General features: G+C 37.2%; 1 protein-coding gene across 2 annotated transcripts in view; it reads left to right on the forward strand.

Moving 5' to 3' along the window:
• The first annotated feature begins 3,893 nt into the window (after positions 1-3,893).
• The window catches only part of BCHE (butyrylcholinesterase), a 50,542-nt gene continuing 39,921 nt past the window's right edge, over positions 3,894-14,514 (forward strand). Inside the window, exons 1-2 of one of the 2 annotated variants that reach the window (XM_007055511.3) lie at positions 3,894-4,025; positions 7,837-9,361. In XM_007055511.3, coding sequence (XP_007055573.1) covers positions 7,839-9,361 — 1,523 coding nt within the window. In that variant the 5' untranslated portion in view covers positions 3,894-4,025; positions 7,837-7,838. The remainder of the gene's footprint in view (positions 4,026-7,836; positions 9,362-14,514) is intronic. The other variant, XM_043522790.1, reaches the window with a different exon arrangement.

A 14,514-nucleotide genomic window follows, 5' to 3' on the forward strand; every position in this document is an offset into this window, starting at 1 on the left:
TCTTCAGTATAAGGCCTCAGTTCTGCATCACACTGAGAGATTTTCTGCATCCTCACCAAGCCTCACTGAAATCCATTTATAGAAATAATTCTATAGAGAACATTTTGAGCTGTAGGTTTTGAATCCTAGATTTACAATTGAGTAAGTTACTATGGTGAGTGTCATTTTTGTGAGTGTGTTGGCTAGTCCATCTATTTTCACACTGCTGGCTGCCCTCTTAAATTTCATCATTCTTGGAATTACCACCATCAAAGGAATAGCTTTGGAATTGGACTAGGAGAGCTTTGGAATAGGAAAAAGGAATGAGAAAAATTATCATAGTGTTGGTCCAACCACTGGCCACCAATCACCTTTATAGCCTTAAACTCTATTCAAGGAAAACTGTATCTGCAGGGACATTGGTTTACATTCACTGCAATGTGGAAGAGTTAAATTAAACATATGAGAGTCCTTAAATGAAATACAACATGCTGAGAATTCCAAAAAATGTATGGCAGAAGAGGCAATAGAAGAGCTAGAGAATTTAAACAAAATGTTCACTTCTTCAGACCCAGGGCAACAATTCATACAAATCAGTCATAATTTACTGTGCATTTTTGTTCCTCACTGATGAAGTAAGATGAAGAGAGAGAATATAGGTTTTCTACTTTTTAACTACAGTATACATTTCTCCATAAATAAGGCACTTATTAAAATAACACTTTCTATATGGTTCTTTTGAAGGGCCTTATCAAAAGCCTTTTGAAAAAATTAAGTAAATGTTGTCCACCCTGTTACCTTCATCATGTAATTTTTCACAGAGCTGCAAATGGTTGAAGTAGAACAATTTTTGCTTAAAGCTGTACTGTTTACACCCTATGAGTAAGGAAATATCTTGACATGGAGGCATGTAAGTCAGGTAAAATGTGTTTCCTCCTCTCTTCCACCCCTAAACACTTTCTGTGTGATATTTCCATTGATGATGGTGGTGGCTATGAGTGCGACTTGAAAAAATATGACCCCCATTGTTCTATAGATCAGAGCAGTCAAAAAGCAGGATTGAGTCAGGGATGGGATGAAAGGAGGAGGGTGTTTAAGTCAGAGAGTATCCTTAAAGTTCAGAGCAACACCTAGTGAGTGAAATACTCTTACCGGTGTGATATAGTCATATCTGTTGTAAAACAATCAAGTCTATCACTTATAATAACTTCCACTGGCATATTGGCAGCTCTGGGCTACTCCCTGATTCATCCAGGTATTCAAGCATATGTATAATTTAAGGCTACTCACATGCTAAAAATTATACATATGCTTAGGTAATTTGCTGATCTGGGGCCTCAGTTATGAAATAATAATACATAATAATATTTTGCACTCCTGTAGTATCTTCCTTTGAGGATCTCCAAGTCCTTGGCATACTTCAAGTAGTTCCTCTGAGTATTTTGGTATTTACATTAGAGACTGTCTAGATACAGAGGTAAGATCACTCAAAAACCTTAATTCTGCCCTAATAGTGCCTGAGGTAACTTACCAACACACAAGACTGGTCTTAAAATAATCTCCTTATTAGGAAGGAAACTGCACAGAAATAAGGTAAAAAACACTTCCTAATGTTCCTAACTTCCTAATGATCTCAAGCAGCAGGCTGTGCTGTGCTTCTTCTTTATTTCTATTACTCAGCAAACAGTGCCTCACCAAAAAAACAAATCACAGCATCTAGAGTCTACAGTAGGTGTGACATCTCTACAGTTCCTGGAGGACTTACTCATAGCACACACAGTGACTCCTACTAAGAGCCTCTGAGACAGCTTGATCTGTCAGTCACACAGGTTCACAAAGACCTTATACCTTGAGTTTAATAAATCCCTGTGTTGGACAGAATTGATAGTTGTTTTCAGGATGATCGCATTGGGGCACATTAAGGGTGTTTGATTGACCTTAGCGTTGTATACTTTATTTGTGAAGTGTAAATGTTACTGTTTTTCTGTGTCAGAGCCAGTGATAGAGCAGATCCAGGAGACAGATGTTTACGGGATGGTGGTGACCCATCTTGCTGGGCCTCAAAACTATCAGTTACAAAGCAGCTGAATGTGAAGTAATGCATAAATCCATCTTCTTGTTATTTCAGCATGTTCAAAATAAAAGTTTACGATCCGCTCTCCCTTACTCCAGTGTAAATCTATTGCAATACTTGGGATTTATACTTGTGTAACTGAGCTCAGAATCTAGGTTGAGAAGCTTTAATCGAAAATGAGTGTGCATCTTTGACACTTTCAAACTAAAGTTCCAGGGATGTATAACAGAGATTTGGGTTCAGATTGATGATACATTATCACAAGGGCACGTCCCAAGAGTATGCCTAACAGACATGTGAACCTGAACGATACATGGTAAATCCTCACTATGAAAAATCCCATTTAGCATGATTTTTTTCTAGAATTTTCTCTGTCTTCACATTAAAGAGTATAAGCTTAATATTTTAACTTTATATTTGTGCTTTCTATCTGTTCTGTAATTGCCAATATTGTATTTTTTTCTAATCAAAATAGAACTCTAGTTTGATCATTATATCCAGGGAAATGTATTGCCTTGAGCTCTCAAAAGCAACAAAGTTCTGTGCTGTCCAGGATGAAGCTGGCTGTCTTTGTAGTAGTTGACGGCATGTAAAAGTCTGAGGTCTTCCTTCAGAGCAGTACCAGAGAAAGTTGGGTGAGATAGTAGCATGGACACAGAGCCAAAGGATGGTGTTGTGGTTAAGGCACTTGAGTGGTACTCAGGAGATCTGGCTTTAATTTTTGGCTCTGCCATAGGTTCACTGTGTGACCTTAGGTAAATCCCTTAATCGCTGTGTGCCTCTGTTTCCCATCTGTAAAATGGGGTTAATAATGTATAATCCTTCCTTCTCCCCACACCGTGTCTGTCTTATTTATTTAGACTGAGATAGGGACTGCCTCTTATTCTGTGTCTGTACAGTGCCTAGCACAAAAGGATCCTGAAACTCCTGATCTCAGCTGATGTTTCTAGGTGCCGTCCATAATATAAATAATAATAAATTTAAAAGTGACAAACAAGCAAAAGACAGATGGCCCCACCATAAATACCTCCCAGTCCTGTTAATGTCTTATTTCTCCAGTTGAAACAGTGATACTGTGTAGAATAAAGGCAAGTATACCTTTTTTTAAAAACCAAAATTAGAATGAGAAGATACAGTATTGTACAATGGGCATTTGACAGCAGAGCCACTCAAACCCAGAACTTCCATTTCACAGGAAATTCCAGCATTTCAGAATTTGCTTGTATTCCAAATCAGAATGGAAACAATTTTGTCTAACTCCATTTTTGTCAAAATAAACACAATTTTGTGAAATATTTTGGTTTTGATTAAACTGCATTTTCTGATGGAAAACTGTTTTGTAGAAAATTTTATGACTAGCTCTATTAGACAATCAAATTCAGTTAATACAATTGATTGTTGTTGCTTGCTGGTATATCTGTATAAAATGTTCTCATTTTCTCTCCTTCCACTATTTGTAGTGGAAATAGCCAATTGACCTGGGCTGGAAAGATATTTTCAATATTTTGCCAGATCGTTATAGAAATCTTGAACTTTTGCAAAAGAGAAAAAAATACAAGTAGGAATAGTTCTTCATGAAAGAAAAACAAAAAAGAAGCAAGATTTATACTTCTGCTGTTGTGTTTTGTAGTCTGATTTGTTATAAAGTTGTAGCCTTGTATTAAGGATAATTTTATTTTTCTCTTTCCAATACAATCTAATGCTTGATTTAATCAAAACTGGTATAATTCTGAAGCATTTCTACAACTATACCATTACCCTTTGAACAGATGTCAGATGCTAAAGAACAGCTGCCTACAGATCAAGTTGCTGTTGCCAACTCTCGCGAGCTTTCTGACAGAAACAGTTGATTATAATGTCAGTACTGTCCAATTTACAGGCTTAAAGTAGCAGCCGCACACTGCTTTTCACTGAAGTATACAAAGATCTTGACTCTTTTAAAAACTTTGTAGTCTTTGTTATACAAACTGGGGTAAGTGATTCTCTATTTGCATGTTTCTATGCCAGTTAAACTCAATTTGTATGGGGATTCTGATCTTTTAAAATGTTATGCTCTGACCATTTGTTGCTCTGTTGGAGATACTCACTCTGCTCTGCAAATGGAACTGATGGAACAAGTAAGCAGGCATGTGTATCAGACCTTGGTATTATTCAAGGGATTCTGGGCTAAGTAAATTGAACTAAGCAATAAATCATTTATTAATTCAACCATCTTTTCTATTTAAATAGAGATTACGTAGCCTTGTGCATAGATTTCTTGGTTGGGTAAAGATTTGCAAGGAGAGAAAATAATCTTTGAAATAAATTATATTCCCTCACTGAATAAGAAAACAAAAGTATATTCTTTTTAATTTTTATTGGATAAAACAAATACAGAAGCAACTTTTTAAAATATACAAATGTAGTAAATGACATATCTCTACTTGGTTAAGGGTGGCAGGCTAAAGCAATCTTCTGACCTCTTTTATGCTTGTAGTAATAATCAAGTCATATTTATTTAGCTCAGTGTGTTTTATGTTGCTGACTTTGTTTTAATGCAACATTAAAATTATTACAAAATGTAATATTTCACCACCAAGTGCAGTAGCATACCTTTCAACTGCTAGTTTTGTCACTATTAGCAGGAAACATTACTTGAAACTACCATGCTTTCATTTAACAGTGTAGAAGTTTTGTACTTTTCCCAAAGTTTGACTTATTTCATTTGCTCATTAAAATGATCAGATAGTTCATTGGAGAGCCAATTATAACATGTACAGTGTTGAATTTTTTACTTTAACTGTTTCTTTAACATTTGCATTAATAGCTAAAACATTTTAGGATTGTGGATCAAAAGTTCAGGGTCTGTTTTATATTTGCGGATTTTTACTTTTGTCTCTATTAGTTTTTTAGTGTGTGTGTGTGTGTATATATGTGTATATATATATATATATATATATATGGAGTCTAAAGGTTCTGCATGAACCCCATATTCCTGATGTTCACATCTCCCCTTTATGATTTATTATTATAATTTCACTTTTCTTATGAATATTACCATTGATTATTTCAATCTTTTACAGTTCCAGATAGCACTTTAAATGCTACATTAAATGCTTGCTTTCAGTGTGACATATTGGATTGTTTTAAAAATTACCCTCCTTATCCAGTTTACTGTATATTGGATAATTGCTGACCTCCTATGCTGCTAGGTCCTTAGCCCAATACCGATGCAATCTCCTGATCACTTAATTCATGAATTAACTTAAAAGTAATACAACCAGGATTTGACTCATGCATAATCCTTAACCCCTATAGAACATTTTTCATTTGTAGCTCTTTAAAGTGCTTTACAAAGATAGGAGCTCTCACTGTAACCTTTGAATGGGTGGGTAAACTGATGTACAAAGCAGTAAGTGATTTTATTTTGCCTAAGGACTGCAGCTTGGTGCACTAAATCCCTGATTCTGCAAACACTTGAAGTAATTCTATTGGTCTGAGGCTGCTCACACCAGTAAAGTTTAGCATGGGTGTGTTTGCAGGATTCTAGGTAAGTAAATCTTAAGGTTTGGTTATTGTTGGATAAAGCACTTTAGCCCTTTATCTTTATGAATCACACTGAGAAGCTTCTACATAAAAGATTCTATTGCTTTACATCTTTTTCCACAGTAGATCATCTGTGTACTATAGATTTTTATTTGCTCGTGCGTTTAACGCAAGTGTGAAATATTGTCTGTGATAATTTATCTCTCTGAGTTACTTTGATTCTATCTCATATTTAGGAATCACTTTAACAAGAAAGAAGAAAAGGAGTACTTGTGAAGCTCACGAAAGCTTATGCTCAAATAAATTGGTTAGTCTCTAAGGTGCCACAAGTACTCCTTTTCTTTTTGCGATTAACACGGCTGTTACTCTGAAACCTGTCATTTAACAAGAAACTTCCCCATTTTTTCTATTCACCCTCAACTTTCCAACAATAAACAAACAAATTAAGTGTTCTTAGATCAGGCATTCAGCTATACTTTCCACAGAAATTAGCCTCACTCCTTGTAAGGAGAGAAGTGCTGCTCATTAACAAAGAATGAACTATTTAAAGTGGCAGTGCTGAATATGCTACTTACAACAGGACAGAAGCGGGGGGGGGGGGGGGGGGGGGGGGGGGGGGGGGGGGGGGGGGGAAGGGGGGGGGGGGGGTAGGAAGAACAAAAAGAGAAGACAAGCTTTGTTGAATATATTCACTGAAACAGACTATAGGATTGGGCCAAATGAGGGTTTTCTTCTTTTTTGACATTTGCCTTTTGAGAGGAAGAGAATGTTTTTATAACAGAGTTAGTAAGTCCAACTTTAAATGACTAAGATCAATGGGGCTACACACATGCATAAGCACATGATTAAGTACTTTACCTAATCAGGGTCTAAATGCCTAGAATTACCAGCACCTAGAGGCCCCAATCAAGTACTGTACCAAGCACTGCAAAAATAAAGAAAAAATATAGTCCCTGCCCAAATAAATATACAATCTCAGCAACAACAATAATGTTAATTGTTATGGCGAACAATGTCTATAAAACATTTATTTGTTCATCATTTTGGCATAACTATGTATGTGAATACATACAAGAACTGAAGTTATAGAGTATTACAGACATACAAATCAATTGAAGTACAGACTTATGAAAAACACCTCCAATTCCCAGGCAGTACTGTTCAGTTTATAGCGAAGTTATTTTGATGTTTTGCTATTGCATTTCAACCCACTTGGGTTCTGTATCATAAATACATGGTTCAATATCTATAGTTTCACATGGTCCCTGAAACAAAAATAGAGATCTGAACACCCCCACAAGTGGAGAAAATTCTAATTCAAATGAGAGAAGCTGCTTTTTTGGGGTTAATAATGTGTCTGTTTATTTGTGAAGAAATTGGTACATGGGCTGAATTTTGTCCCATAGTTCTAGTAGGAGTCTCCTCGATATCCTTAAGATTGTGCACATTGTTACTAGCTCTCTCTATTTACGGGATAGTATGAATTAGAAAAGTAACCACCGCCAGAATAATTTCTAATCATGCATTATGTTTTGCATGATGTTCTTCTCATGTACTAGCACCAATTTACAAAGGTAAATATTATGAAAAGGCCTGAAGAGCATATTTTTGTGTGCTAAACCAAATGAAATAGTGTTTGTTCAGTGATTGTGTGTGGGACGAAAACAGATACTCCTTAGCAAAGCAACCTATGTATGGCTACTTCTGGTGACTTTTACTGTGATGCCATACAAGGCACCTGCTGCATTGGGCATATGGCTAATGGTTCATATAGTCACAAACTCACTGGCAATATACTTTCCTCTCTTTCGCCCACCCCTACCTAGCCCTCAACCTCCTACCTCCTTCCATGCTGTGGTGGACAGAACTGTTGTGGAGCAGTTAGGGGCAGCAAAGTCCCTGTGGATCCTCTCCATGTCTATCCCCTCTGTATATAGGGACATCTGTGCCAATGTGAGGAGAGAAAGCAGGATTATGATCCAAAAGCATGGTCTGACTCTAGACTATAAAATTTACCCATTGCTGGAAAACCATGTCAGAACGGGGTGAAGGGAGATTGTTACTGAATATGATTCAGCAGCAAGCGTAGCCAAGGACAAGCCATGGCTAAAATCTGCTCTGTTGCTCTGTGCAGCAGAACCACCCCAGTTTCAGTGCCTTTGGGGTCTTCCACATGCCTTCTGCATGCAGCAAGGTTTGGCCCTTGTACTGATACATTAAAATGCATGCTCCTAAACTTCATTTTTATTTTATTTCAGGAATGATGACATGCAGCAATGGGACAAGTGTCTGCACAAGATTTCTGATGTGGTTTCTTCTACTGTATATGTTTGTCAGGAAGGTGCTACCTGAAGACGACGTTATAGTTACCACTAAGAAAGGAAAAGTAAGAGGGATTCACTTGCCTGTACTTGGGGGAACTGTGACAGCCTTTCTGGGAATTCCTTATGGAGAGCCACCACTTGGTAGACTACGATTCAAAAAACCAGAGCCCCGCAACAAGTGGACAGAGATTTGGGATGCCACAAAACATGCAAACTCTTGTTATCAGAATATAGATAAAACTTTCCCTGGATTCCCCGGGTCAGAGATGTGGAATCCAAACACTAACCTTAGTGAAGACTGCTTATACCTCAATGTATGGGTTCCTTCTCCAAAACCCAAAAATGCAACTGTCATGGTATGGATTTATGGGGGTGGATTTCAATCAGGGACATCCTCTTTACCTGTCTATGATGGCAAATTTCTGGCACGTGTTGAAAGAGTCATTGTAGTTTCAGTGAACTATAGAACAGGGGCACTAGGATTCTTGGCTTTACCAGGAAACCAGGAAGCTCCAGGAAATGCAGGTTTATTTGATCAAAGGTTAGCACTTCAGTGGGTCCAGGAGAACATAGCCGTCTTTGGTGGCAATTCTAGAAGTGTGACTTTATTTGGAGAGAGTGCCGGGGCTGCTTCCGTTAGCTACCATATCCTTTCTTCCGAAAGCCATCCTCTTTTCACAAGAGCCATCATGCAAAGTGGTTCTGCTAATGCCCCCTGGGCCACACTAACACATTCTGAGGCAAGGAAGAGAACTTTGACTTTAGCTAAATTACTCAGCTGCTCTGGTAGCAATGAGACAGACATAATTCTCTGTCTCCGAAACAAGGATCCCCATGATGTCCTTGAGAATGAAGTTTCTGTTTTAACACACAACTCTCTTTTAAAAATGTATTTCTGTCCCATAGTTGATGGTGACTTTCTCACTGAAATGCCACAAACATTGATCCAGCATGGGCTCTTTAAACAAACCCAACTCTTAGTGGGAGTTAACAAAGATGAAGGGACAGCTTTTCTAGTGTATGGGGCACCTGGTTTCAGCAAAGATAATGATAGCCTGATCAATAAAACAGAATTTCAAGTAGGTTTAAGTCTGTCCTTTCCAGAAGCAAGTGAACTTGGGGTGGAATCAATCATTTTTCACTACACAGACTGGGAAGATGAGCAGAACCCTGACAATTATCGTGATGCTATGGATGACATTATTGGGGATTACAATATCATATGTCCTGTAATGGAGTTCACAAATTTTTTTGCTCAACTAGGGAATAATGTATTCTTCTACTTCTTTGAACATCGGTCCTCAAAACTTGCTTGGCCAGAATGGATGGGAGTAATGCATGGTTATGAGATTGAGTTTGTATTTGGATTACCTCTAGAGAGAAGAGTTAATTATACCAAAGCTGAACAAATCTTGAGTAGATCCATATTGAGATACTGGGCAAGTTTTGCGAAAACTGGGTAAGTTTAACTTTTGCTCGTTGATTTTTATGTCAGATGCACAAACTAAAAATACTGATTCTGTTGATTGTGTTCCGGAGGCTAGTGAGGACTGTGACGAAGGATTAATTGTCCAGCTAGCTGGGACTTCTCTTTTATTATTGATAAAAAATAGCATCTCAGTCAAATAAACTGTTGAAATGCAGCTGACAATATCATATGAGTTTAAGAAAATGTTGTGTACCCTTCAAAGTTGTTAATCATCTGCTGCCCACTTATGGCAGCAGCTGTTGCAAATGAAGGCAAGCATTTCAAGCTTCAAAAACATAATACATACACCTCATACACACTATGGGTGAAACCCTGACCTTATTGAGGTCAATGGCAAAACTCTGGTTAACTTAAGTGTGACTCAACTTGAGATTGAAATTTACCACAAAACCCAAAGAACAAAATTTTATGTGCGGCACTAAGTGGGAGTGGGGGAGGGAATCCAACCCCCTCAAGCTGTGTACCCAGCTTCTGTTCCAGCATATAGACTGGAATAGTGGCTATAACACCTATTGTCCCCATATGGTGGGGAAAGGTATCTGTATTAGTGGATCTGTGTAAGGCTTCTACAGTCACCATAGAAATATTCTTTAGGTTTGAAGACATTTACACTAACGATAGCGATTAGTAGATCCGTACAGAGTTAGTCTTAATGTTATAACTCTAGTGCAGTAGTTGCAGACTTGGATATGTATACCACTAGGGATATGTGAGCTCTCATCAGGGGTATGCGAGAAAAATTCTGTAATGGCAGACAATGGATCACGTCATGCCTTACATACCTTTCTTTTTTTCTGTTTTCATAGGTATATTATGACCCTATCTCAGATGGGTATATATGGTAGACTACATTATTTGAAAGGGATATGCAGCCTAAAAAGTTTGAAAACCATTGCTTTAGTGGTATGTTGAGAATTGACCTTCCTTCTGGTTACTTTATCCATATCTACTAAGGAAAAAAAACCCATATTGTAAATAGAAAACTGTATCCATGGCAATGCACACTTCAGTATTTAACTTATCCGCACATTAAAAAGAAATCACTTTATCTATATTTTTTTATCCTCACAGTAACTGGCTTCTGACATGGCTATTTCCTTAAACTCATTTATGCCCCGATACAAAACACACTGAGGTCAATAAAAAAATTCCCATTGACTTCAACTTTGGATCATGCCCTAACCATTTTTCATTCATAGATTCATAGCTTACAAGCCAGAGTAGACCACTCTTGTCATCTAGTCTGATCTCATACATAACAGATGCCATAGTACTTCCATGAATTAATTACCATATTATTTAGAAAAATTATCCAATCTTGTTTTCAAATTGTCAGTGATGGAGAACCCATCACAACCCTTGGTAAGTTGTTCCGTTGGTAAATTAGTCTCACTTCTAAAAATGTCTGCCTTATTTTTAGTCTGAATTTGTCTAGTTTCAATTTCCAGCCATTGAGTCTTGTTTTACCTTTATCTATTAAACTGAAGAGCCTTTTACTATCTATTTTCTGTTCTCCATTTAAATACCTATAGACTATGATCCCCTTAACCCCTTAACCTTCTCTTTGTTAAACTAAACAGGCTGTGCTCATGGAGTCTTTCACAATATAGCATATTTTCCCAATCCTTTAATCATGCTAATGACCCTTCTCTGAACTCTCTCCTACTTAGCAACATCCTTTGTGAATTGTTTATATAGTCAAGAATTACATTAGCTCTTTTGGCCATAACATCATATTGGGAGCTCATGTTTAGTTGATTATTCACCATGACCCCATGTCCTTTTCAGAGTCACTGCTTCCCAAGACAGGCCTGCATTCTTTGTTCCAAGGTGTATGTATGACTTTACATTCAATCTGGGACCTTTCTTCATTATTTACCACTCCCCCAATCTTTGTCCTCTGCAAACTGTTAGGACCTTTCCTCTTTGGTCATATTGCTTACTTAGAAACAAATTCATGTTCAGAAACTGTTGCCTCACATTTCTCACCCAAACTATTCTTTTGAGTTGATTATGCGTTTATAAGGTATTTAAGAGGGCAGTATTATTTCATGAATGATAAGAATGGTAAAAATTGATTTGGTGAACTGTATTTAATAGGCCTAGTTTTGTATTCATTTTACATTACATGTTGAGGGGAACTAACAGTCTGTTTAAATGCATCATTCCTTTAACAGATTTTCCGTTTAAGAGGTGTAATTATTTGGCTACACAGATGGAAAAAATAATTCATTTAGCCAGTCTATTCCTTTAGCAGGCTTGAGTGGGGGCTTTCTTGACGGTACTTGATGAGCATTATAAAAGGAATTAAGATACTACATATTTGTCATCTCTCTGAATTCTAGCATACACCGCAGATAAATAAACTCTTCAAATGTATAGTATTTTAATCTAAGTTTTATATTACTGAAAAATTATTTTAATCTAAGAACTCTTTTCATTAGCATTGAGGCACTACGCTACATGCATTTTAGGCAATAAAATGTGCTTGCATTGAGTAATTTTTTAACGTTGGGCTGCATTTTAGAAGAGGAATGCATTTGATGCTTTACTGTCATTTATGCATTAATTTTTTGCAATAAATTGCTGCTATGGAGCCTATACAGTGAGGTCAGCTAAAACTTGGTAATCCTTTCTGCTTAAGGGTTAAAGATAGATCCAATATCCATAGCACTCTGAAACCAGTAGAGATCAGACTTTTCAACAGGAATTAAGAAAATGCACAGAATTAGGGATCTCCACTAGATTCTACAGCTTTTACAAACCTATCCTGCCGGAAATTGCAGATAATGACAATGCTGTAGCCACCACAACTATATCTAAAAGTGTAGAAGTTTCAATTTAAATCGAAACATTTATTTGTTTTAAAAATGAGCTTCTCTTTTCATAGAGATTTTGAAGAGCAATATTTAGATGTGTGCTTTTGGTATTAGCATAGTTTCAGAGGTATAATACATAGTTTCCTGTTTCTCAATATCTGCTTGGTAAGATGAAGTTACAGAGATAAGGGCACAGTGCAAGCTAAAATTAGGCAACTTAAGGTGTGTGTGTGCAAGTTTAAATTTGTGAAAGACTGTCAGCCAATAGTCTTGTCATCTAGTCTGATTATCATTTGGACTATAATTAGATTAGCTGGTAGATAGTATTTCAAGTGGTTTCCACAGCAAACAGAAAATACTCAGTATCTGCTTCTACCACAAGTAATGAAAACATGACTATTTATGGTAGATAATACATCTATGCAATTCTAATCCCCAGCAAAACAATCACATTGGTATGTTTTCTACTGAGTTAATCTGTTAGATGCCACTCGCTTCATAAACAAACACATGGCTCTAACCAATGTACACTGCCCATAGTTTAGAATAAGTGGATCAAATTGATTCTAAAAATTATCAGGAGTAGAGTATGCCTCCCCTCTTCCTGACACGTCTGAACACACGCTACAGATTCATAAAAAATACAAATACTCCTTGCATTTGACATATTGTGCATAGTAAATTCTAGTGCAATAAAAGGGTAAGTATATAGGGGGCAAAAGTGCCTTTGCCATTGAGTACCAGAGGAGAAAACTGGGCCAAAAAGATGAAAATCAGAACGATTATACAGCACAGTTATTACTGCGGGCGTTTGACCTAATATTCTAATGTGCACTAATACCAAAGCATGAGGAAGGAAACAGAAGCCTGCATATGAAAAGAGATATTAAAAACTCAGCAAAAGCTGAAAGATTTTTTTTTTTGTCTCAATGACTTTACACTTGGAGGTAATTTCGAGGTGGCTCAATTTACCTCAGAAAGGACAGAGTGCTTCATTTAGCCTTCAGTGCTGTGGCTTGTAACTGCATGTTCCTCATGGGTTCTCTTTGAGCTTGCAGTTTGGCCCTATATTTTTCATCCAGACATGAGTGCTGGGATTAAGGGTGTTCATTATGAAACAGGCAGGTTCAATGACCCTAAAGGAGCCGTCTTCCATTCTCAAGAAATACCTGATGTCATGTAAAACCAGAAAAAAAAAGTTATCAACAAAAGACAAATGATTCCTTCAAAACGTACCCTAGTGATATATAAATCCTTGATTCTTTTGTTTGCTAAATAAAATAGGGTTGTCAACTGGCCTGACATTTTCCAAGACCAATGAATGTTTTACACAAGACAGTTGCTTCAATTTTCCAAGTCTGTAGGCACTTTTATCTGGCAACCTCACTAAAAATAAAGGTGTCAATCATGACTGGCCACTTTGCCAGGAGACACTCTCAGGGATTAGGATTTTCTGTTTTTTTTAATCAGGATGCAGAAAACAGTACTCTTGTCGATGGTAAGACACTAAGAGCCAGAAACAAACCGGTTAGATAATTTTGGCCAAAATATTCAAAGTTGGATGTCTAAAGCTACACACCAAAATTCCTATTTAGGAAATGGCCTGATTTTAGGATGCAAATTATATGTTGAGGTACTGATCTTTAGGCACCCGGTTTTGCCTTTCATGCTTTTGAGTGGTACAGGATTGATTGCCCGGGAGACTGAACTCCTCTATTTATCCCCAGATGCAATATGAGCAACTGTAGTGCAGACTTCTCTACACTGTATGCCAGTGTACCTCAACCCTGATCTGAAAGGACATCTCTAAGAGTGAGAAAGTAGTTCAGTCCATGGTCTCTCTTATGAGTCTGCCAAGAAGGGCAATAATTGGTGTCCAATAGGGTGAGCTCTTTGTGAACTCTCCTCCATTGAAAATTGCATCAAGACCATAGATTTGCATAATTTTCAACAATTACCCAGGGATCTGTATTTTCCAGTGCTGCTTGACTCAAGGAAATAGAAATCTCATGCTATCAGCTGATTTACTTAGATTTCTTCCATTTTGGGACAAAATCTCCAGGGTATCTTGCAAGACTTCCAGGACTGCAAATGCAATCCAAACCTACACTCTGATCTGGCCTTCAGCCTGGTACTCAAATCCTAGCCTGAGCTAATCCAGATCTAATCCAAATGCCTCCTCTTTAGCCCAATTTTGCTAAAAATAAGAGTTATTTTGAAAATATTTATTTGCTATCTTGCTAAAAATTCAGAATAAATCCATCTTTGAATAGATTCCATGTAATCTGAGTACATTTCTAAATT

The sequence above is a fragment of the Chelonia mydas genome, chromosome 9 (genome assembly GCF_015237465.2).
Source record: "Chelonia mydas isolate rCheMyd1 chromosome 9, rCheMyd1.pri.v2, whole genome shotgun sequence".
In the NCBI taxonomy this organism is placed as follows: domain Eukaryota; kingdom Metazoa; phylum Chordata; order Testudines; family Cheloniidae; genus Chelonia; species Chelonia mydas.